Source organism: Rhagoletis zephyria, unplaced genomic scaffold (genome assembly GCF_001687245.7).
Source record: "Rhagoletis zephyria isolate East Lansing unplaced genomic scaffold, Rhagoletis_zephyria_1.1 Rzeph_scaffold_00022, whole genome shotgun sequence".
Lineage (NCBI taxonomy): Eukaryota > Metazoa > Arthropoda > Insecta > Diptera > Tephritidae > Rhagoletis > Rhagoletis zephyria.
The window spans coordinates 187,272-212,262 of NW_016157106.1; the positions used below are offsets into that span (position 1 = coordinate 187,272).

General features: G+C 35.3%; 1 protein-coding gene across 1 annotated transcript in view; it reads left to right on the top strand.

The window, feature by feature from the left end:
- Positions 1 to 24,991, top strand: part of 5-HT1A (5-hydroxytryptamine (serotonin) receptor 1A) — a 175,190-nt gene that overhangs the window by 120,764 nt on the left and 29,435 nt on the right. The window contains exon 5 of the mRNA XM_017615498.1: positions 3,037 to 3,174. Within this exon, the coding sequence (XP_017470987.1) occupies positions 3,037 to 3,174 (138 nt within the window). The remainder of the gene's footprint in view (positions 1 to 3,036; positions 3,175 to 24,991) is intronic.

Below are 24,991 nucleotides of genomic sequence, written 5' to 3' on the forward strand. Positions count from 1 at the left end.
AGTTTTATATGTATATGTAACTAAAAATCGTATTTATGCTCGAATTTATTTCATTATCGAAATATATGAATTCACATATCCATGGTCCTCTGCAATAACGACACAACTCAAAATTCAAAAAATCAACTCCCTTATTACTGTTAACCGGATCATGTCTCTAATCCTTGGCTAACCCATGTCTAATCCTAACTAAAGTATTGATTATACATGAATAAGGCAACGATTAAAGACATGAGCCAATTAACAATAATACGAGTTTTTATTTTTTGAATTGTGTCGTTATTGAAGAGGACCATCGATATATTTATGACTGGAAAAGATACATATGTATGTATATTTTAGCAGAAAAACTGAAATTCAGTCGGAAACCGCCGTTTACGAACAGCTGTTCCTTATCTATATATGTATATAAAAATGGTGTGAAAAATGTATAGTAATTCATGAATTGAGAACGGTTGGGCCGATTTGGCTAAAATTTTCTTTAGTTGTTCATAATTGCCAGGAGAAGGATGTTGCGAAAGAAAATTTTGGGAAAACCCTCCGGGAAAGTCGGAAAATTGGAAAAATCGAAAATTGATTTTGAAATTGAATTGATTTGATTTGAAATTCTAGAAAATTCTAGGTGCAAAACTCGGAAAAATCCAGAAGAACGCTAAAAATTTTGATTTTTTTTTACAAAAGCTTGGAAAATTTCGTATAATTGTGAAATTCATTGTGAGCATGAATCAGTTGGGAACAATTTTCTCCTATGTTTCATAACCGATTCGAATGGGTGCTGCTTTTTTGGAAAGGTGTTTAGAACAAGGAGTGCACAAAATTTTAAGTTTTCTGATAGGTGGCGCAGGGGTCGAGCTACACTAAACAAAATTCATTTGGTTCGTTGGTAGCCTTTTCCTATATTAGCATATAGGTTTCCTTTTTTCCGGGCCGGAGACCGATCTATTCGAAAAAGTCTGATTTATTTCCTTGAAATTTGGCACGTAGCTAGCTTATTGCCTGGGTTAACATATAGGATGTTTTTTCTGACAGGTGGACCAGATACCGATCAATTCCAAAAAATCTTATTTATGGTCCGATTTGCTTGGAATTCGATACCCGCATTATAGATATGCGTAGAATAGAATCGAGTCATTGTTTTACAGTTTGAAAGGTGTTTGAAGGCGGCGCAAACATGCGGGTATTGGCTATTTAACAATACTTATTACACAGGCCAACAAAAATGGGAAAAAAAGATTTTAAGAAAAACGAGTTCAAGGTGTCAAAAATTGCGTTTTTTCAATATTTGAGAAGCTCTAGCAAAGAAACAAAGAGTCGTAGAACCTTCCACTTAGGCTTTGATTAAAGCTAAAAATCTCTAATACTATTCTTGCAAGTTCCCGCACCTTTGCTTGAAGGTCACTTATAGTCATTTGTTGAACAGGAATAACTGATTTTGGGAAGTTTGAGTTCCTACCGCAATTAAGCAAAAGGTGACAATCCTTCCACGTAGGCTTAAATTAAAGCTAGAACTACAGACTACCATCCCTGAAAGTACTATTCCTGCACCTTGCTCTAATAGTCACCCAGTGTTAGCAGTTCAATAAATGACTATAGGTAAACTTAGATCAAGGTGCAGGAATGGTATATTCAGGCATTGAAGACAGAAGTCCAAGCCTTAATTTAAGCCTAAGTTGAAGGTTCTATCACCTTTTGTTTCATTGCTAGACGTTCTCAAATATTGCAAAAAACGCGATTTTTGACACTTTCACCATATTTTTCTTAAAATCTGGAGCTGATGGAAACTTTATACATATGTATTCTTAATCAGCACAAAAAATCCTATCAAAACCAACTTCAACATTTGCCGCATCAAAATCAGTGTTGCCCTGTGTTACCTACATTAATTATGTAAAGAGCAGCTCCTTCTTTTTATAAGAGGTGATCTCGCGAACGGCTGTACCGAATTTTAAAGGGAGCGTGGCATCACCCATACATAACGAATTTTTCATACCGTAGGTATATCTCTGAAAGTATTTGTGGTAGTGTCCTGGAAATTGGTATAAAGATTTTGGGGCTACTAGAAAAAGGGACGTGGCGCTTTCCAAACATATTGAAACTTTTACCTATTTGTAAATATATATACACCCAGAATACAGTGTTTTTTTCTTTTTCATAATACATTTTTTGTCAATATTTTATAGAAATATAGTTCATTTAGCATCAAATGGTACCAAATTTTTAGTATGTAGTTTGGTAGTCCACTCAATTTCAATATCATAAAGTGCAAGTTTTAAATGTCTATAAGATACCGTTGATTTTTGATACTTTTTTTCGCTGATGATGTTGCGCATTTTTTCCGTATAATGAATGCGTGAGAGTTTTTTTTATAGGAAAAAATCCGAAGAGTGTCAGTATGTAAAATACTTACTGTGGTGGCCTGACTCCTCCTAAACGACCGAACCGATTTTAATGATGATTTTTAGTGGCGCTGGAGCCGAGTTATTGCTAAAAATTGTCGATTCGGAGGCACCAGGGATCAAAGTCAAATTACTCCCGTTAAATCAACCATCAGAACAATTGCGGTCCTTGCTTTACGGTGACAAAAGAGAAAGTGGTCCAATGATACTCACCATTTTAGAAATTGCCACCAACTATACAATACAGATTCAAGGACGATTCACTATCGAGCCGCAAGGACTTCGTCCTGGTATAACGCTTTCGTCAGGTTATTTAAGACGGCAATGGAGGATATGCCTTCTGTCGACCACAAAACCAAACGTGAACATGAATTACTGGTGAAAACTTGGACCAAATGTTTCAATAAAAAAATTAATTTCATCAATACAAGGCTCGTACTGTTGATCATTTCATCTTTTCCGGCAACCAACCGTATACATATGTATCTTCCCGAGATTAATTTTCTCGCAAGCGAATACTATTTGTTTGTCGCCGGGAGGAACTTTTTCGTGTTTACATACATCGCTAGGCCAACATCTTTTAACTTCATAATATTAATAACATACAAAAATTTAATTACATTCTTTATGTCATTTTCAGGTCTTTGCCACATGTTGCACGTTTTACGTGCCGCTGCTCGTCATATTGGTACTTTATTGGAAAATCTATCAAACGGCACGTAAACGCATACACAGGCGACGGCCACGACCAGCCGATGTGACTGGCAACAATAATCAGGTGAGTAGCAATTAAAACAAAATTACTGTATTTTAAGCTTCAATGGCGTCTATGTATTTAAACACACACACACGCACGTATGTACACACAAACTTGTAAAATTCTTTATTTGAATTTATAATTTAATTAAATAATCCCAGTGGTTAGCGGTAGAAGTTATAGCACTATTTCGGAGATCACCACATCTCTTCATCAGACTTCTTTTTTCTAGACTTCAGCAGGGATCGAACCTGCGTAATCAATGTTCAAAGTCAGAAGCGTTAACCACTGAGCTATGTACATTCCGTAAACTCTTGTTGCTAAATCATTTTCCTTATTTTTTTTTTTTTGTGCCGAGTCTTGGAAAACGTGATTTTGTTAAATGTCGAGATCTAAGACTATTCAGCTACAGAATCAAATTCACCAGCTGATTGGATATGCTGAAGAAAGTATTTGAATTATTGAGAGGAAAGGATAGTTTTCTTCCTTCGAGAGAAACGCATAACTTTACATTTTTTAAGGTTTAGGGGCATATAATTTGAACTACATCATCTAGTCACGCTGCTTAGACCTTCTTATAACAAAAACCTTTCTTCGATATGGAATATCGTCACTCAACACGTCAAAAAAGGCGCGCCATTGTTTCGACGGCGAAAAAAGACGCACTGACGAAAAAAGACTCTTAAAAAAGAAAAACTTCGGCGAAAAACGACGCGTAAACCTAGTTTACGGCGAAGAACGAGGCGTTAACATAGATTTATACCTAGCCAAGGACTGTCACTTCAGCATTATTGCTCAAAACCCTTTGGGGAATGTACGTACATCCGCAAACATAGTTGACCGCGAAAATAAGTTAACGCGTCTTTCTTCGCCGTGAAATAGGTTTACGAGCCTTTCTTCGCCGTCGACTAGGTTTAAACGCCTTTCTGCGCTTCGTTTCATTTTATGCATATTTTTATTGGGGGTAAATAATCTTACTCTGGGTACCTGGCTACGTTAATATACTCGTAGATTGAAATGAATTTGCAGATCATGCAAGCACACCAATCCCCATTAATAACAACAGAAAACTATAACTGGTCCGACATAAAAAATATGTATACATATTAACAAACACTTCAACGGAAAACAGCAAACAAAATTAAACCAAGCCAGTGAATGGTACAAACAAATTAATCACAAAATAATACAAGAAAAAGACTCCCTAACGGAAAACAACAACAAAATAACCAGACTAGACGTCATGAAATTTGAACGACTCCGGATAGGGCATTCAAAAGAGACGCATGGACACCTTGCCCTTGCATGCCAAACAAAACAATCACACAAAATACTCTTCCCCTGGAAACCAAATCTTTGGTAACCTAAACCCCACGTCCTGTTTATCACTTCCCGTCGAAATTTCGATTCACCTTATAACCAAATTCGTAAAATGCACCAATTTATACCACCAAATATAGTCCAAATAATTGTGTTCACATAAGTATCCCTTGTCTTACATTTTAAAATTCCATTTTTTCTCTAAAACATTGTACAATATTCCTAGAGCATCTAGATGCATTTCTGCATCAAAAAGAAAATTTTGAAAAAAATGTCCCTTACGTTATTTTGGCGGTTAGGGCTCGATATGTAGACTAAGAAGCTTAAGGCCTAACTAGTTGCCATAGCTTTAAATACCTTATAATTACCTTGTAAAAAATTTACTTTCATAAGATAACTGATAAAATTTAAAAAAATAAAAATAGAGATATGCACTGAGTACTAATAAAATTGGTGTACTTAATCGTTACATAGTCATAAAATAGTCAAATTGTTGCAAATGATTACTCATACCAATTATAAAAATTACTTTGAATAATTCCCACCAAAACAAGAAAATGCTAAAGGATTACTTACCCTTCCAGTGTGAGTCCACCAATGACTTGAAAAATCTTGTAAAAATACGAATAATTGCAGTTCACTGGTATGCATATACATTAGACTACATCACTCCCCATACAAAAAAAAAATCGGTACTGTTTTTCTATTGGAATTATAAAATCTATTATATTTTAAGACGTCCACCAAAATGTTTCGGAAAAATATTAAGACTTCAGCGAGCTGGACCGATTTGAAAGTACCTCCAAAAATTAATATAAATAGATTCTTGAAGATGTTGCTTGAAAAAATCCCTTCAAATGACAAAACGGTTTAAGTTTAAAAAATTTACATAAAAACATTAAAAATAAATAAATAAAAAAAACTTAACAGAATCGTAATAATGAGATTTTTGATGCTGTTTTTAAAATTTTTTCAAAGATTGGTCTAAGAGAAACTTAAAAAACTGCACCTAAACTCTTCCGATTTAGACTTGTGAGGTATCAGTGGAAAGGTATTTTCTCACTCTTTTTATTTCATTGCTAATAAGCTCATTCAACGGATGAAGGAGGAAGGTAGGATGAACGAACATCATTCAAAGTTGAATTAAGATGTGTTGGTATTTGAAAAAAAAAAAACAATCTTTGAAAAAAGTAAAAAACAGCATCAAAAATCTCATTCTTACGATTCCGTTGAAAAGATTTTTAAATATTTGTAAATGCAGAATTTTTAAGCCTAATCTATTTTGTCACCTGAGGGGACTTTTTGCAAAAAGTTCTTTAAGAAACTATTTTTATTCATAAAAAAACTCCATTTTTGTAGGTATTTTAAAATCGGTCCTGCTCGCTTAAATCTTAATATTTTTCCGAAATATTTTGGTGGACGTTTTAAAATTAATACATTTTGTAATCCCGGCAGAAAAACCGCAACTTTTTTTGGTGATGCTGTCTAATGTACATACATACATAAATGGATCAAATAAATCCTAGTATAGTACTATATGTATGATTATTTGTATGCATATTATTTTAGAAAGGTACAGGAAGCCATAGAAAAGAAAAGCGAAAGCGAAAGAACAACTAGCGCACTTTTCTCCTCTGTTGTATGTTTAATATTTGCCACAACATTAACGGTTTCATTAGCTTAATTGCTTCGCAACAATCAGCGTGCGCCTCCAGTGAAGCGTACCAGGTTTTCCCAACACATTTTGAACTTCAAACGCAAACATTGCTGACGCAGCACAATAACTAATTGCACTAACTGTTTTTACAGTTACTCGTACAGTGCATTTCTTCATCATTCGTGCGCTAGCTCTGACCGGCCAGCAGTGAAGGGAGTAGTAAAGCGAGTGCGCCTAGTCTGTGTGGCGGTTGGTCAGTAGATAACTATAAATGGTCAACCACAAAATTTAATGTCAAGCGTAATGAAGTCCGATTGTTCAACCACAATTGCTGGTATGCCATTTTCTTCGTAGTCCTATTATTACCCTCGCTCCTCTACATAAATACGTATGTATGTATGTATCAGAGCTGCTCAGCAACGCGGTTAGGTACAGAAGAGAAATGTTTATAGAATGACAAAGAACGGTAGCCAGAAGGGTTACTAACTAAGAGGGAATTGTGCAATAAATTAAAAACCCAAAAACAAGCGGCAATGAGCAGAATACAATCAAAAGCAGAATAAACGAAAAAAAGTTTAACAGAAAAATAAAGAAAAAAATTTAAGAAAAAGTTAGTAAAGAAAACAATGTGGAAACGGAAAAAATTACTTAGCAGCAAAACAATTACTGCAAAAAGCAGAGAAAAACACAAAAAATGCGAGGTTAAAGAGCAAATAGTAAAACTACGAGGAAATTAAAGATAGAACTAATAAAATTAGTGAAGAGCGCGAACTTGCACGCAAAAAGTTGAAAAAGTGAAATAAACTTTTTTTGAGCCAGATAAATTTCTTTGATTGGAAAAACTTGTAAGCACAGTAAAGAATGATGACAAATAAAAAAAAAAAATTTTTTTTACATAAATACAAAACTTGAATTCCTTTTAAATGTCAGGGCAGGATATAATGCCTTTAGTTTTGTTTAGTTAGTTACAATGCTTTGATGCAGAGGCTGTACCCGGAAGCATTTTGCACTAAAAAGCAGTTAGTTAATTTTAGTGAATACCGCATTTTTTTCTTTTATTTACAACAAAAGAATAAAGCAATAGTTGCCTGATATTTTCTGACCAGAGGTCAACCGAATGTTGTGACTTTTTGTGTTTTTTTTGCGGTTTTTTAAATTTGACCTGCACACAAACCGGTTTCGCATTGTGTCATCTGCAGTGTCATTTCTCGTCTGAGAACGCCGGAACCGGTTGGTCTTCAAACCAAATTTGACAACAGATGACGGAAAATCATTCAAAAATACATAATACGCCTACCCGGTCATTACGCTCTCACATTAAACGAGACTCAAGGTGGCACAACGTCGACGCCGGCTCGTCTCCAAATTTAAATTGACAAAGGGTGATGGAAAGTCGTAAATCATACCTTTTGATCTTAAAGTTCCCGAAAAATACTGAAAAATCTAGGACGATGGCAAAGAATATCCCGAAAATCACAAAAATTAAATCACCAAGGATACCCGGAAAGTTCTTTGTACCCCCATAATTAAAAGACGCTCAGAACGTCGGTTACTAAGTCGCCGTATTTGCTGTATCCCACGATTTTTTTTATCGTGACGGGAGCAGCGCTCACAAAACAGGTCTTTAGCCGCCTCGCCCTTCTTTTCCATTTCGAAACTCATTCAGAGTACTCGGTAATGGAGTCTCTCTCACACCGCAAAGTTGACACCAAATTACGCTCCTCTAGAGGTCAGCTGTCGTAAACGTCGCAATATCCTGCACTTTCCTATCTGGTCCAGTTCAGCGCGTTTCTTTTTCTTACCGAGGACATCAACCAGCCGAGTAGAGGCACCTTCGTTGTTAAGAATGCATACATTCCAAGTGCATTCCAGATTTTCACATTTCATCATCACAGATGGAGGTCTACTCCAAGGTTCAGTTTTACTTTTCATAGGAATTCGATTTTATTTGTGTAGCTCCAAGCCCAGCGCAAAGCCCATTGCTGGGGGTTTGCCTTCCCACAATTTACTCGCTTCGGTTTCTACCCGGCGTATAATTGGTGTATACACCGGAAGTCGTAAGCTGCTTGAATCGGATGCAAAAAAACGGTTTTTGGCCACGCTCTATTGATTATCGATTACAAACTTCCCCAACATGTTTGGTTTTCTGTACTCCACCATTACTCTTGTCTTCAAATACCTGTATAAAATTTACCGAGCAACTAGAATTTATTTTTTTGCTGCCCTCTTATTCTCGACATCTTAGCCGACCTATGTAAGTGCACTATTCCGTCAATAGTAAAAAAACATTTAACAATTTTCATATAACTGAATATTTTACAAACTCTAGAAAAACTACGATACACTTAAAATACCAAGACCACATGTGTTTTGATAAAGCTTACCGTCTTACCACAAGAAACACCTAAGTAAGCAAAACACAATTCATCAACAAATGATCAACTTAAACAGCCACAAGTGTTTTGAGCTGCCATTTAAGAAGCAGCATCGTAAGACGTATGTTTGTGCACGTGCACTTAAGTTAAGTTCAGTTAAAATGGCAGGCGGGACGGTGGAGCATATGTATGTAAGTATACAAGCATCTATGGACTTTAAGCTAGGCAAAGTGCCTGGCAGCCCAGTGGCCTGCAACTGTCCGGCTAATACTAAACGAATGTGATGGACAGATAGGTGTTTTTATGATGGTACGTACACACATACATACCTGTATACATACGTGTGTGTGTGTGTGTGTATGCAAGTGATTGCCACAAGCAGAAAAGATGGATGGACATCCAAGAGAGATTCGCTAGCTAGCTAGCTTAGGAACTGGCGCTATGAATTGATGAAATGCAGCTGTGTTTTGACGGACAACTAAGCTCAGTGGTCCAATAAAATAGTATTGGACATAAGCATCGCTTGTTTGTGGTAAAGTTGGCGCCATTAGGGAATGGACAAGATAAAATAAATGCTAAATAAAAAAAATACCTTCATAAGCATCAGTTGGACACATTTATTTCTTTTTTGCTTGTTTTTTTTTTTTAGATTTCTGCTTCTTATAATCATTCCTGCTTTTTAGGTTATGCAATACTTTCTCGTCTAAAAACTTTTGACCATCAATTGTACTTAGCGTGCACAAGTGGCCGGATTGTAAATACAAACAGATTTAAAAAAAAATTATGAAATAAAAGATGGAAAAGCGAAAAAAGTGCCACATAGCAAATGTAAAGTTTATGCAAATAAAAAGCTAAAACGATGAAATCTAGGAATTTAAAATAAAAAATTCGCCCTTACCACATTCCAATGGTGAACTTCTTTACCCTCTATTAGTCTACTCAGAGAAATGACCAACTGACTGGCTGTTAGTATTTCAACACTGAAGACAGGATACTACATTTCTGATTGCTTTTATTCAGTAGACGTAGCAAAACTTCGCACTGTAACTACGACAATTTTTTCATGACTCTGCTGCAGTAGTAATAAATACGAAATTTTTTCTGTGACTATTACTTTATTCATTTGCATTTTCATTGCGCTTGTTGTTTCAATATGGCACCCAACGATTTCGAAATAGAAAAAAAACACTGCCATTAATACTTTACTCTACTGAATGCAGGCAAGCACTTAAATCTAATTTAACGCAGATAATTTAGCTGATCTCAATGCATCTGGCTTAAAAATATACCTGCTTAAAATAGCCAACGACAGACAGAAACGGAGTAGGCCTCGTTAGGTCAGATAAGATGTATATGAAAACTTCATACGCCCACCCAAAGGCGTAAATATTTGAAGCGGCACATCACTCTAACCGGCGTTATTCCCTGGTTCCGTTATAGTGTATAGCATAAGCCCCTTTTACTAGCCCACATGCAACGTGACATGAATTCATTTATTAAAAACGTCCTGCTGAGGCAATCCTCAGCCGCTTAGAACAACTTGAGTTCGCAACGAACCAAGTCGATAAGAAAAGTAAATAGCTGCTCTGATTGCCAAGCATCCATTAATGACTCAAGCTGCCACACGGTACGCTCAAAGTCAGATAATGCCTGCCTGATCTTTCTTTCGATTGTGTCTGATTTTCTAGTCCAACTTATGTATGCTTGTGGGTACCAGACGCTAGAGGATCACTCTGGGACAGAGGGTCTATTGTCAGCTCACGCGAGCTATGTCTTTCTGACCGAAGCGTTCGAGGGTTTCCTTAGGCTCACAAAGTCGCAACTCTGAGTTCGGGGTGTGTATTGCCAGGACACTGTCCGAATGATATTCTTCCGGGCGAGACTAAATATCATACGTGATCATCAAAAAATAAAAAACGAAATTTTTTTTTTTCTAAAAGCGGTCGCCCTTGGCAGGCAATGGCAAACCTCCGGGGGTATTACTGCCATGAAAAACAGCTTCTCATAAAAAATACAATCGCCGTTCGGAGTTGGTGTAAAACCGTAGGCCCTTTGAAATTTCATGCAGCGACTCTATCTCAGATTGTATGCTTGTAACTGAGCTAATTTTTTACTCAATTTTATGTATAAACCGATTTTATGTGTTTATTCTTACCTCTTCATATTTAGGTGCTTAATATGGAAGTTCAATGTTTGCCTTTTTATTTTTTTTTCGCCCATATTTCATTGTGTTTGATTTTCACAAAAGAGAAAAAGGTATTCCAACGATGCTGCAATATTCATTCGAATAAAGAAAGAAACCTTGCGCACATTTGCCTTTTTTCGCCATAATGCCACAACTTCAATAAATACAATTCTCAGTTGCTGTGCTTGAATTCCACTTTCCACATTTCCACCGAATCATAATTTCTTCTTCACTTAAAACAAAATTATTTTCCATAAGAACTTTGCCGCGTTTTCCGTTTTTTAAAACAATAGATTTCTGGTTAATTCCATTTAGCATCCAAACCAAATTAAAAGTCAAGGAATCTCATTAAGTGGCAGACAAAAACAGGTGGCCAATTTCACTGACTATTAATTAAAAACAAAATGGATTAAGCGCCAATATGTATGTTATATTTTATATACATATGTATGTAGTTATGTATATATACAATTGTTGGCAATTGGCTTGAAGCATATACAAGACAGTCAACAAAAAATGTGAGAAACGCGCAACAGCTGCTTAATTTTACGGTCGAGCAGTGCAGTTAATTGACTGAATTTAAATTGAAAATCCTCTTAGCAATAGCTCATAATTAATGACCGCAATATGTGTATGTATGTGGAGCAGGTGAGGGGTGTGGAATTCTTCGTCAGTACCAGCAGCAAGAGCGTAAACAGAAAATTGAGCGTAAAGATCCTTGGAGAGATTTTCTAACTTAACAGCTCGTTCAACTTATAAGGTACAGAATTACTTACTCCTGTTTTGGAACTAAACTGGGACTACAGTTTATTTACGGATCTTTGAATGTCTTTGGCAGAGGATGGAATTAACCCGATACATTCCAGTTTGTCGTTAAAAAATTTCGATAATTTGATACATATCGATAATTCGATGAATTCGAAAAACATTAAAATCCGATAACTCGATTAATTTCGATAAATTTCGATAACCGTGCATTTCGAGCGCTCGATAACTCAAAAATTTCGATATCTCGATATAAGCCGATAACTCAATAAACTGTTGATACCTCTATAAATATCGATGACTCGGTAAAATTATATAGCTTCATATTTTTCGGAAGCTATCGACAAATTTCAATAACTCGTTACACACTGGTAACACGATAAAATTCGATAAGCAGTTATATTTTGATAAACTTATATAACCTGGAAATTTCGATAACTCGATATATATTTTCAAAATTCCAAAAGCTTCATTCGAAAATTTTCAGTAAGTCAATAAATATCGATAACTCGATAAGTTGGAAGAACTCGATGCATTACGAAATCTCGGTAAATTTCGTTAGCACTATAAAGAATGACAATTCAATAAATAATTCGGTAAATAACGATAGCTTAATAAATTTCATTGAGTTGACTAATGTCGATAAAGCCATAAATTTTTCGTAGCTCGATAACTATCCAAAAATTTCGACAACTAAGTTTGTGTGTCTATAAATTTCGGTAACGCAATAAACATTGATCAATTAAAATCAAAATCCAAATTTCAGATTATGCACGAAAATTAAAAAAAAAATCCCCAAACTTTTCAGCGCAATTCCAAGCATTTTAATTTTATTTTCTAGATTAAATGTTGGTATGCAGATTTATAGCTTATTAAATTCTAATACAATAAAGTGCAAATTTGAAGTTGGTAAATAACCACGTAGATTTTTGATAATTTTTTTGCTGGCGGTTTCACGCATTTTCTTCCATACAAAGTAATTTTTTATATGCAAAAAGTGCATAACACTTTAGTATACTAGATTTTAAAAGGCTATTACACTGCATACCAAAAATTTATTTAGAAATTCTAATGTTTTTGTACAAAGTTTAAAATTTGAACTATTTTTATATTTGAAATATGGTTTTTGTAAGATACGGAGCTGATCTTTAATAAAAAATTAGTAAACCTTAAAAAGCAGAAAACAGTAGGCAAAACTGGTATAAATTTTGACGTGCTATCTTTTGTCGCGGGCTGTACATTAGACTGGTCCAAAACTTTTTTCATCTGGCCACCCCTCGGAATTGAAAACTATTTCTTGTTTGTCCAGACTTCATTACAACTTCTGCAGAGTAGTAAAAGTATTTACTATAATAAATTATCATTTTATTTGTTTTTTATTGTAAATTATTTTAATAATCAACAGTGCTCCCAGGGCTCTGAAATTTTCCATGTAGGCATTTTTCAAGGGAAAACATTTTCTTTCGCAGAATTTCTGTAAAATCGTAAAAAAAACTGATTGAGTAAGAATAATCTCCTGCAGAAATCTTCAAAAAATAACTTTATGATGCGTTTAAAAAATATTCGGAATGGGGTTGCCACCTTACTAAAAAAATACAACGACGATTATTAAAAAATTTACATAAGCTTATTAAATACCGCAATATTAGTATCAAACGGAAGGTGAGGAAATTTCTAAAAAGCTGATTTTTCTGTGTTTTTTTTTTTAACGATCCTAATGGCCATCCATATACATACATATGCTTGAAAATAAACACTTACATAGCTACAAGTATTCCTACTAATTTAACCATAATTTTCTGTGGTCGATAGCAAAACAATCATCGCGAAGAAAAAACAAATATCGTTTAATGTAACTTGAGTGTGCCAAAAAGCAATTTTCCTTCCTCCATCCTCTTGCGTCTGTTTCAGACGTCCTCTAAGGACACTGCTTTCTTCAGCTGACCACTTACTTGCATATTTACATATGTATGTATGTATGTATGTATGTTGGAATATTATTTCACCGCTAAGTGTCCTTCCACATTTCCCAGGCACGTCAATAGGCATATTCCGGCAAGCGTACGAAAATATAATTCTTGTTGTGCTTTTATGGGTGGCAAACACACATACATACATGCATACATATGTACATATGGTTTTAGGCGTTTCGACAGAAGCAAGCAGATGGTGGGAATTAAAAGATAGGCACTACATCGTAATTGAATACTCAAGAGTTACGCATCCATAATTACGTACATATGTATTTACATATAGTCGTATGTAATGTATGTATGTATGTATGTACATATATGCAAGTAACATACATATAACGTGCAACAAAAACACGCACTCAAGTATCCGTTAATAGAACCTTGAAGTGCGAAAGTTGTTGACTTGCTTGAAACGTTTCAGATTACAAATAAATTAATTACACGCTTACTGAGTATTAAATCCAACTTCACAGAATATGGGCAATTATGCCCGAACCGTAAAAAATTAAGCATAATACTCATGTTCGCTTTTTTATTTACCCAAGAAAAAGAGTAAGAAAACCTATTAAAAAGTATACAAAAATGATCAGATTGTCGTGCGGAGTCGATTTAGCCATATTGTTGTAACCTGTTCAATTTGAGTTGTTTTTGCATTTCGTTTTACTTCGTATTTGAAATTAAAGTTTATAATAAAGACAATAGAGAAATAAACGATAACGATTAAAACAAACAAAAAGTGAAGGATTAGGATAATTGAAGAATAAGAATATTTTTGATAGGAATCGAAATAAATTCAGTCATAAAAAATTTACATAACAAAAGTAATTAAGTTACTGAAATTTATCGAATCACTGAAGTTTATAGTTATCGAAATGTATTGAGTTATCCATGTTCATTGAGTTATCGCAACGTCGAATTTTTCAAATTTATTGAGTTTGCCGAAATTTATAGACACAGAAATTTAGTTGTCGAAGTTTGCGGATAGTTATTGAGCTATAAAAACTTATGGGTTTATCGAAATTTGTCAACCTAATGAAATTAATCAAGTTATCGGTATTTATTGAATCATCTTTATCTAGATAGTAACGAAATTTATCGAGTTATCGCAATGCATCGATTTCTTACAACTTATCGAGTTATTGGTATTTACTGTAATATTTGTCGATTTATCGTATCAATGTTTTTGGTATTTTCAAAATATATCGAGTTCTCGAAATTTCAAGCTTATAACACTTTATCGAGTTATCCTTGCTTATCAAATTTGATCGTGTTACCAGGGTGTAACGAGTTATAGAAATTTTTCGATAGCGTTCGAAGAATATGGAGCTATCAAAACTAGCCGTGTTATCGAGACGTACATAATTTAGAGTGTTCAAAATTTTGAGTTATCGAAATTTATGGAAAATTATCGAAATGAGTCGAGTTATCTTTTGTTAAGTTATCGGATTTTAGTGTATGTTCAATTCAATGAATCATCGATATGTATGAAATTATCTAAATTTATCGACAAACTGGATTGTATCGGGTCAATTCCTCGTCCTCCAAAGACCTGCAAAAAATATTAAAAATTGTAGTCACATTTTAGCTCCAAGACAAGAGATTTTCCGGTAAGTAATTTTGTACCTTGGAAGTTAAAAAACTTCTCCAAAGGTCTTAAAAAACTAGAAAAATAGTCGAATTTCAACAGTAACAGGTACTCATAATTTGATATTAGTAGGCTAACACTAAATTGGTCCGGCCTGGTATGGCGTTGCTACTGCATTGAAGGTAGTTTTCTGAATATAACAATGAACTTATTATTTTTTTATCAATACAGTTTTCATTGGTAAGACATACATACATAAATATATGCAAGAACAATAATCTCTCGAGTTCAGAAACCAATGCACAAATCCTTTCATTTGTTTAAAATTTTCACTTACAACAAATTTATAAATGCCGAATACTGGCATACATTTCTGCAGAAATAAGTTAATCCATGGCACTTGGGTTAAAATATGTATAAATCACACTCGTCATATACGCCCGCCCCATTGAATACATACTTCCCTTTCACTGTTGCAACAGTCTAACAATAACCAAAAACTAAAAGCACAAATGGAACAGTTTCTACTGAGAACAATCAATTCAAACTATGTAGCATACATACATACATTCGTTCGGTTCGTTCGTTCGTTCAAATATTCTGTCATCAGCGATGCAGCCACTCAACCATTCAACCGAGCATTTTGAGGCTGTCAGCCAAACAAATCTTTTCAGTCAGTCAAAAGAGCGAATTCGTACCGAGCAATGATGGGCTGCGTGGTGGAATGATTGCCGCGTAACTTCAGACTTTTATGTATATGCATGCATAGATATGTATGTATGTATGTATGTATGTACGTACAAGCTATTCAACCCATTCCTTGCATATATTAATAAAGCCACTATAAATTTACATGCATTCATTGAGTTTGGTACGGAAAATCTGGCAGAGCGGAAAGCTAAAGTCTCTGCACACACGAACCAAAGTAAATGTGCATACTAAATATGTATGTATGTCATATCAGAATATCTGAGGGTGCGTGTAAAAGCGATATGCGTATCTGACAGGCACATTTCCAACGGCTTTCATCTTATGCGTTTATCTATATAGTGCTCGTACAATATATGTGGATATGTATTTATGTTTATATCTGCGGGTATACCATTCTATGCCGACCGACCGACCGGCAACTCATTCAGCTCAGAATATCCGCAACAGTAACGTTACTGACGTCAAAAAAAAAAATAAACCACACTTTCATCAAAAGCACGCTAATGATTTGTAGGCATACAAAAGCCGCACAAAAGTGCCTATCGTCGAAATGTTTAGTAAACAACAAACAGTTAGTAAATGATAAAACAACCTAATGAAGGCATTGTATCTACATAAATGAGTCAGCGCTTGGTTGCGCGCGCTTGTAATTAGGCAAAAAAAAAAAGAATTAACAACAAGTTCTGAATGGCATTAAAAGTAAAAAGTTGTTTGTGTGTGTGTGTCTATAAGTGTGTTTGTGCTTATCAAATGTCAAAATGTCATTGTAAACATTTCAACAGTCTAATTACTTAAATTCCTGGATTAAAATGCGGTTGTTGGGCTTGGAGAAATGGTTGGGTTGCTCATACGCCCTGTGCGCCTACAGTGCACACGAAATCAAAGTTCGCCACACACACATACACCATTATCATTCTTGTTAGCTTTCAAATGCAGGATGTTAGTGCTTTTGTAGCACTTAAGTTTAACAAGTGTGTAAAGTATTCATTGCAACATTGTTGATGTGTTGAAAAATTCATTTGTAACGGCATTTCGGCATTTACAACCCATTCGGCATTTAGCTAATTTTAAATATTCACCAGCACTTGCAATTGAATTAAATTAACTTACGTTAAATCCTCTCAAATTTAATTAAATCATGCAATGAAATAAAACTTAAGGAATTGAAATGAAAGTTTAGAAAATAATTGTTAACAGGTAGTAACTATTTCTTCAGTTAGACATACAAAATTAACATTTTCCAACGGCCTCGCAGAGTGGTATTTCGACGGAAAAAAATAAAATTGTTTTTAATATTCAATTTTTATACTTGAATGGCTTCGCCTAACAAAGTGATATTCGAATAAGAAAAATTTTATAACTTTGCACGGAATTGGTAGTTTTATGCAAAATAAAAGCAACAAAAGTCAAAATAATTTTATTCAACTAAAACTGATTGAGATTTTTGTTCACTTTAACAAATCAAATCAAATATTTAAAAAAAAATTAAGCAGACAAAAATAACACTTTATAAATGCTAACTTTAACTTATTATTTACAAAAAAAAAAAATAGAAGACCAGAACATTTTCTATCGATTTCAGAGAAAAAAAATTTGTCGCATATTTGCGGCTTTTAACGTAAACTTTATATAGTAATACTGGCATTTGAGGTAATTATATGTTCATCGGTACACTTTCTACGGCCTTTTTACGACGTTTTTGAGGTAAGGTTTGTATGGGTGGTATGCTTTGAAATAAACTGATTACGCCCAATTTTTTGGAGTTCACACATAACGTTATTAAAAATATATATATTGACAAAATTTCGGAGTCATATATTCATTGGTATGCTTTTTGGGGCATTTTTGAGGTTAGGTTTGTATGGGACTCAGATATTCATCGGTGCACTTTTTATGGCATTTTTAATGCGCTTTTGAGTATAGGTTCATATGGGAGTTTGCTTTAGAAATAGATCGATCACGCCAATTTTTCATTTTTTTCTTGATTTATATCCATAAATGTCACTTGCGGAAAAGTGAGGTTGTACCCGATTTTTTTCCAGAAAATGTATGCGGCTGTACCACTGTGCCCCGTCCGGTCTACCACTTTCCATACAAATTATTTCGATAACAAAATATTATGAATGCGTTAATACTTGATCTTAATAAGTCCCTCAGTATGTAGTAACACAAAATGAAAATAAAAAACTTTGAAAAATGTATGTTGATAAACAAAAAGTACTGTCAATATTTTATTTAGCCTACTCAAAACCTCAGAATTCTATGAAAAGAATATTTTGGAAATAAATTTAAAACATATTATACCTTTTTATATTCCTATAATTAAGTAAATATCTGCATTAAAAATACACATACTAAAAGGCTCATTGAAATAATTAATATCCAAATGTTTATAAAAAAAACACGTCGCAACCCACATCGAAAATATTTTTGGATTGAAGTACTCAAAAATATCTTCAATTTGGTATTCATATTGCGTTATTTGAGTAAAATTCTTTAGAATATCCTAAATGATAACACACAGTATACAGGTAAAGTATTTTTAAAGAGCCTTCTTTTAGTATCCATAAGTAGTAGTATTGTATCTTTATTTTCTAAATAAATTAAAAATTGATGCGATTCAAAATAGGTGGCAACCCTTTTCGAAAATGTTTATGATTTGTTGATTTTTAAAATATTTTTCCATTTGATTCCCATATGATGATGTTTTAGTTTTTTTTTTGTAACTGATTTCGAATAGGTGGCAACGAGTGGTACGAGTATTCTTGGAGATAATACCTGTTTAGTGAAAAAGAGGTTAACATTTTTTTTTTTTTTTTTTTTTCAAGAAAGATTACAATTTGATATTTAGACAATTTTACTGACACATAATATTGCGTACAAGGTGCCCTTTTTCGGAAAAAACTTTTTAACTTTTTAGCTTAACATATGTAGACTTTTTTTAGCACCTGTTCAACGTTGTTCATTTATAGAAATCGGACATAAAAAACCCGACTTTGCCATTTTTACAGGGTGCCGAAAAAAACTTACTTGCCTCTAATATCCTCCAAGTAAGTATTCAAAATCGTTTGGAACAAATTGAACTTTTTACGGAACGGAGCTTTCCCTGCCACACCAGGGACTGCTCTGCACCCAGAAAAAGGTTTAGTTATAATAACCAAGATTTGGTTATAGTGATCAAGTGGCATAGTTGGATATGGCGAAATAAATATATAGTTAACGAAAGTCTGCAATTTACTTAAGACTTCTAGTTGGGACAAATGTATATTTGTTAATAATTACAANTGCATGGCTAAACCCACCGTCTATTGATATTTTTATCCGCTGGAAGACTCTGAAGGCCACCTGTAGGCTTAATAGAAATGGTTGCTGGTATGAAGCGGAAATCGCTGGAGGCATAAATTTAGGCCGCTGCTTTCACTGAAGAAATACTTCAATTTTGAGTTCAGTGAGGCTGAGTGTTTGCGAACCCTAACACTTAGCTCCTACTTACATATTGTAGAATTTTAATGATGGCTCCAAAACTGACGCAGACCCAGCCTTCGGAATCTATATCCTGAGTAACGGGGACAATCTTCAATTCTGTCATGGGGAACATGGGTCTACTATGTAGTGAAAATAGGTCTAAACTGCACTCAAGGATTGGCTAGCGCTCTAAATAGTTCGAAAGTAGTCTCGCCTTTGTGTGCATGTCGATCGGGAATACCTGGTTATGAGGCATCTGACCATTTGGCCTGAGCGGGTTCGGACGAGATATTCTTCGTTCCGTAACCAGTTATAGCGCTCCCACTTTCGGCCACCATCAGAAAGTGTGTGAGTATTTCTTCGCCTTCTTCCAAAAAAAGCTATGGTTTTAAACAATTGTTTCCCAATAACAAAACGGCATTGCTATTCTATAGCAACTAAACAGATGGGCGCGAGAACTTGAAATATAGCCTAGTTGCTTTTGGAATAGAAGATCATATGATTTTAAATCCACTTAGAGCTTTTGCAATAATAACAGCAAAGTTTTCCATTTTAGAATTTTACTTAATCTATTATAAAGTACGTTTTCCACTATTTACAAGTAGATTAGCAAAATATTGGCAGCCAAAGACTAGCGGGTTAAATTCCTGCAAATTTTCTACTTATCAGCTGCACATACATATAAATATATACATATATAGGCCCATCCCAAACGCGTGAAATTCAATCCATCGGGTGAAGGCAATCTAGCTAACTTACTGTAAGCACAGCCACTCATCTGTGCCGCATTTTGGTCAGCCACAACTACTCGAAAAGGATCAACCAATCATACCGCCCACTGATAACCAATTTTCTATTCTATTCTATTTCTTTTCTACATATGTATGTATTTCCAATGCGCTACTCGATTTTTATTTTCGAAAGCACAAATAAAATAATGCCTTGTGAGCGAAAGGTTGTGTTGCGGTAACAAAGTAAGTATTTTATTTTGTTTGGAATATAAAAATACAGTATCGAGCTTTGCCCGGAGTGCATATACTTTTTGAAGTTTTCAAGATTTGGATAGCTTTAAAAAAAATATTTTGGAAATAAAAAAAAATGGATTTCGATATTTATTAAGTAAACCTCTTACTCCAAAATTAAGGTGGCAACCCTATTCCGATATACGCTGGAATGTATGGTACATATCTTAACCTTATAGGTACTATGTATACTTAAAAAAAATTGCTGATTGAAATTAACAAAATAAAAATTTTTGTTACATAGAAGCGTGGCAGCCCTGATGGAAAATATTTTTTTGGCCAAAAGTGCTCAACAACAACTTTCATTTGATATCCATATTGCGATGTATTAGATAAATCTTCTTGGTACCCATGAACAGTACTATTTTGCCTTTTTTTCTAAAAAAAAATTAAATAAATATGCAATTGGAAATAGGTGGCAACCCTATTAAAAAAAAATTTGAATTAGGGATCTTTAAAATACCTTCCTATTGATACCCATATTATGATGTTTTAGTTAATTTGTAACTAATTTCGAATAGGTGGCAACCTTATACGAGTCTTCTCGTAGATGGTGCCTGTTCAGATAACCTTAAAATCCAAAAATTATCTGTGTACAAAATTTCATCGAAAGCGTTAGAGCCGTTTCCGAGAACGCTATGGATATATATATATATATATACAATAATTACTCGGTTAATTTAATAAGATTTATAATTTTCTGAGCACTGGCGAAAATATACAAATGTTTATAGTTATTTCAGTATCTATGTATATTAAGTGGCTTTCTGAACAAAACTAATAATATCAAGCGCGATAAATGAACGAAAAAATTCAATTTTACTCTTCTACTGTGCTCGAAATTTTTATGAAAGTTTGTTGATTGTTTTTTTTTTTTTTAATATTGCTTAAATACTGAGACTTGGATTATTGCCCTGTATCGGAGTCCAAACTATCAACTACTTCAAAGTTTGAACTGGCTTAAGAGAACCGCGTGACTTTGGTGCAGTTACTTTCTGAAAATTATATGTAGCAGGTTAAAGGACAACATTTCTAGAAAGGAAAGAGAAATTAGCTCAGTGGTAAACATGCTGGCGTTGCACGTCGATGATGCGGGTTCGATTCCTGCTGAAGTCTAGAAACTACTGCCGCTAAGATTTTGTTGCTTTTCCCAATTTTTCAAAAAAAAAGTATTTAATAGTGGCATAAAGCCGAATAATATTGTACACACTAATTTTGAACCCGATATTAGCTTCGAAACTTGCCTTTTGGCAACGAAATCAGAAGGTTGTGTTTTGACAATAATTGCTGTGTGTGCTAAAGAAAGAAAAGATCTACTAGTTACTACTAACCAGTTTGGTAAAGGTAAGCACAGTAAAGACCACTTGCCAATTATTTCACATCGAACCACATAGCAAACACATTGTTTGTATAAAATATAAATATTTACAAATGACCACCACCCACTACAATTGTAGTACCTTCCATTCCCTTTGTAAATGGGTAGCATTGAACGGATGCATAAGCTGCATCACAAAAGCTGCTGCTACAAGGACACCAACACATACGCACATAAGTATATGCTTATTGTATATTGGCGAAAAACTTAGAAAGGTAGTTGTAAGTACGGTAAGCAGAGCTAAGTATAGAAGTGCGGCAAATAAAGAAAATGCCAAAATGTGAAATTTCATTTTCAAGCAAATTGTGGATTATTTAGCCATAAAGAGGACAACTCGAAACCAATTTAAATTTTTAAGCAGCAGCAAACACGAAGCCAAATGATACCCACTTCAGTTTATGACCGCCCCAAAGTGCACTATGGGAAATTTGACAAATTTTTTGGCTAAAAAAAAATAATTATTGCTAAACAAGTAGGGGATTAAAAAAAAAAAACATACAATTTTTTATACCCGAGCGCACTGGTGCACAAGGGTATTATATGTAACTTTATTCGCATAACGGTTGTTTGTAACAGCCAAAAGGAAGCGCGATAGATATAGCCAAATGTTTACATCTTCTTTCTTTTCTTCAATATATACAAAAATTAAATGTTTTCCGTATGACGGCGATGCCTGACCAAACGGTTGAACCGATTTCAATTATGTAAAAAGTACTTTTCTGGACCTTCTGTGTGGAAGGTTTTCCGATTAAAAAAAAATCAAAACTTTTTATCGTTGTTGCCAAAAAAAGAAGAGAATTCCATAGAGTTTTCTGTATATTGTATGTCACTAAACTGCTAAACGGCTGGACCGATTTGCTCGCTAGGTGGCGCTGGGGTCGGGATATTCCTAACACTGAGAGAAGGATATAATATATGTACACATAAAATTGAAATGTCTTTCGCATGACCGCTATGCCTTACCAAACGAACAAATTGAGCTTCTCATATCGCTTATCTTTGGAACCGCTTATGCTGAGGTCCTGCAATTTTATACAGCTGCTTATGTTACCAATACCGTACTTTTGGCGACAAGTGGCAGGTATTGGAAAAGGGGGCATAAGCACCTCCCTTGAAAATTGAACTTCTCAAATCGCTTCGTTCTGGAACCGCTTATTCTAACGTCCTGTAAGTATGCATAGAAAGACAGCATTTCTTCCAATGCCGTCGTATTCGAATGCCTTCTCATCCGTTCCAATACCTTCCTATCCCTTTCAATGCGTTCCTATCCCTTCCAATGCGTTCGTATCCCTTCGAATGCAATTCTATCACTTCCAAAGCTTTCCTATCCCTTCCAATGCCTTCCTATCCCTTCCAATGCCTTTCTACACCTTCCAATGCCTTATTATCCCTTCTAATACCTTCCTATCCCTTCCAATGCCTTTCTATCCTTTCCAATGTGTTCCTATTCCTTCCAATACCTCCTCATTCTTTCCAATGCTTTTCTATCCCTTCCACTGCCTTTGTATTCCTTCCTGTAACTTCCAATCCCATTCAATGCCTTCCTATCCCTCCCTTCCTATGCCTTCCTATCCTTCGATTCCTTCGAAGATAATTTGAATTTTTCGACATTGTACTTTCAGTATTCGTAAACTATTCGCCGATTAATTTATGAAACATTGCCTCATGCAACCGCAATTTACAAAGATTAGAGTTTAACAGTGCAAATCAAAAACCTCAGCAACGCGCCCAAGTTATGCAGGACGACCTCATGACGAACAAGCACCTTAACAACTGAAACAAATTTATTTCGTTGACAACTCGGATATCGAAATCGATCAGTGTTGTGCGATTTACTGTGCGATTAAACGCCAAATCATTGGAAAATTGCAAGTACTTCATCACGGACACAACGCTTCGTTTAGGTTATTTAAAATGGCAATGGAAGATATACTTTCTGACGACCACAAAACCATAATCAGAGCAGATAAATGTACCACTGGAGGTCATTAAGTGAATAATGGTGAAAGTTTAGTACCAAAAAGTTCCAACAAAAAATGTATTTTGGGCGAGACGAAGTTCGCCGGGTACGCTAGTAACTATATAAATTTATATCATTATGTCTAACTGAACGTTCTATCGAAGATACCATGTAGCGGTATCTTAATAGGTACTTGCGGTGGGTATTAAATGTTGGCATCCACTTACTGTAATTTTTTTGAAAGATACTATCGATCTTCTGAAGTCCCATCCCATGAAGTACAATCCCAACATTATGTAGTTTACTTCTCTAACCTAAATAGTTCACTGACGTGCCTTCTGATTGTTCCCAACTCGAGGTTCCACCAAAGTGGTCTGGTTTTTACCCTTGGTCCTTTTAAGGGTTATTATTGGGTGGTTGTTGGCCATTTCCTGGTCCTCTAAATTTTCCAGTCGCCTGGACGTCCTAATTCTATCTTAAAAGATTTATCTGAATTAATTCGAGTTAGTCATTTTTGAATTTATGAACTGCTCTCAGGCTTGCTTGGCTACCTCGCTTAATATCACGGTACCTGGGACTCTATCTTTGCACTCGGCTTTCTCAGCTGGACCGCTGATCTTTAACATTGCCGTATTCGAAGTCGACGGTCAGTCGTTGTTCTCTTTTGTCCTGTCTGGGAGTAGCGGTTTATCGCTGTATGCGGAGTTTTTCTGTCGTTTGATAGCCGCCTTCTCGTTTTCCAGGAACGCGCTGCCTTTTAGACTCGCCTCTGGCGTGCTTCTACTATATTCTGTTAGGGTACCTTCAAATTTTTCATCAAAACATTCGTCATCAAACTGTGCACGCCCTGACCTTATAATCTCTCGGGCACAAGCTAACCGCTCGCTCCCACGGTGTTTCGGGTCAAAGGCGGCTCTCAGGAACTGGATTACCACTGCCGCTTGGTATTGCAGTCCCCACTCTTTATTTCGCACGTGCCTACTTTCTGCCGTCTTCACATCTCTGCGCGCTCTCACTGGCACACCTCACGGTGCACACGCTGCTCTCGTCACTATCTCATTTGTTGATCGCTTTTCCCCTAGGGACTCTTGTGAGCGATTCGACTTTCTTTCTTCTTCTCCTATTCTTTTTTTGTTTTATCTTTATTTTTGTTGTTGTTCATCTTATTCGTACGATCACCTGCCCGACGAGCCGGACGCAGATTTTAAAATATATTGTGTTAAAATGCATTGTCCGCCGTAGTAGTGCCCCTTGCCAAAGGTAAGGCTATCGTTACTTCAGCAGGCGACCCGTTGTCGGAAAGGCTCCTCTAACGACTGACCGATTTTGTGGCCCCAGCCTCGCCGATCATCAGCACGGCAGCGCGTCACACCTTGATCCAGCTCCTTTAAATTAACCTCACAGCCATGGTTAAGGATGGTTTCCATCTAGCAAAGCTATTA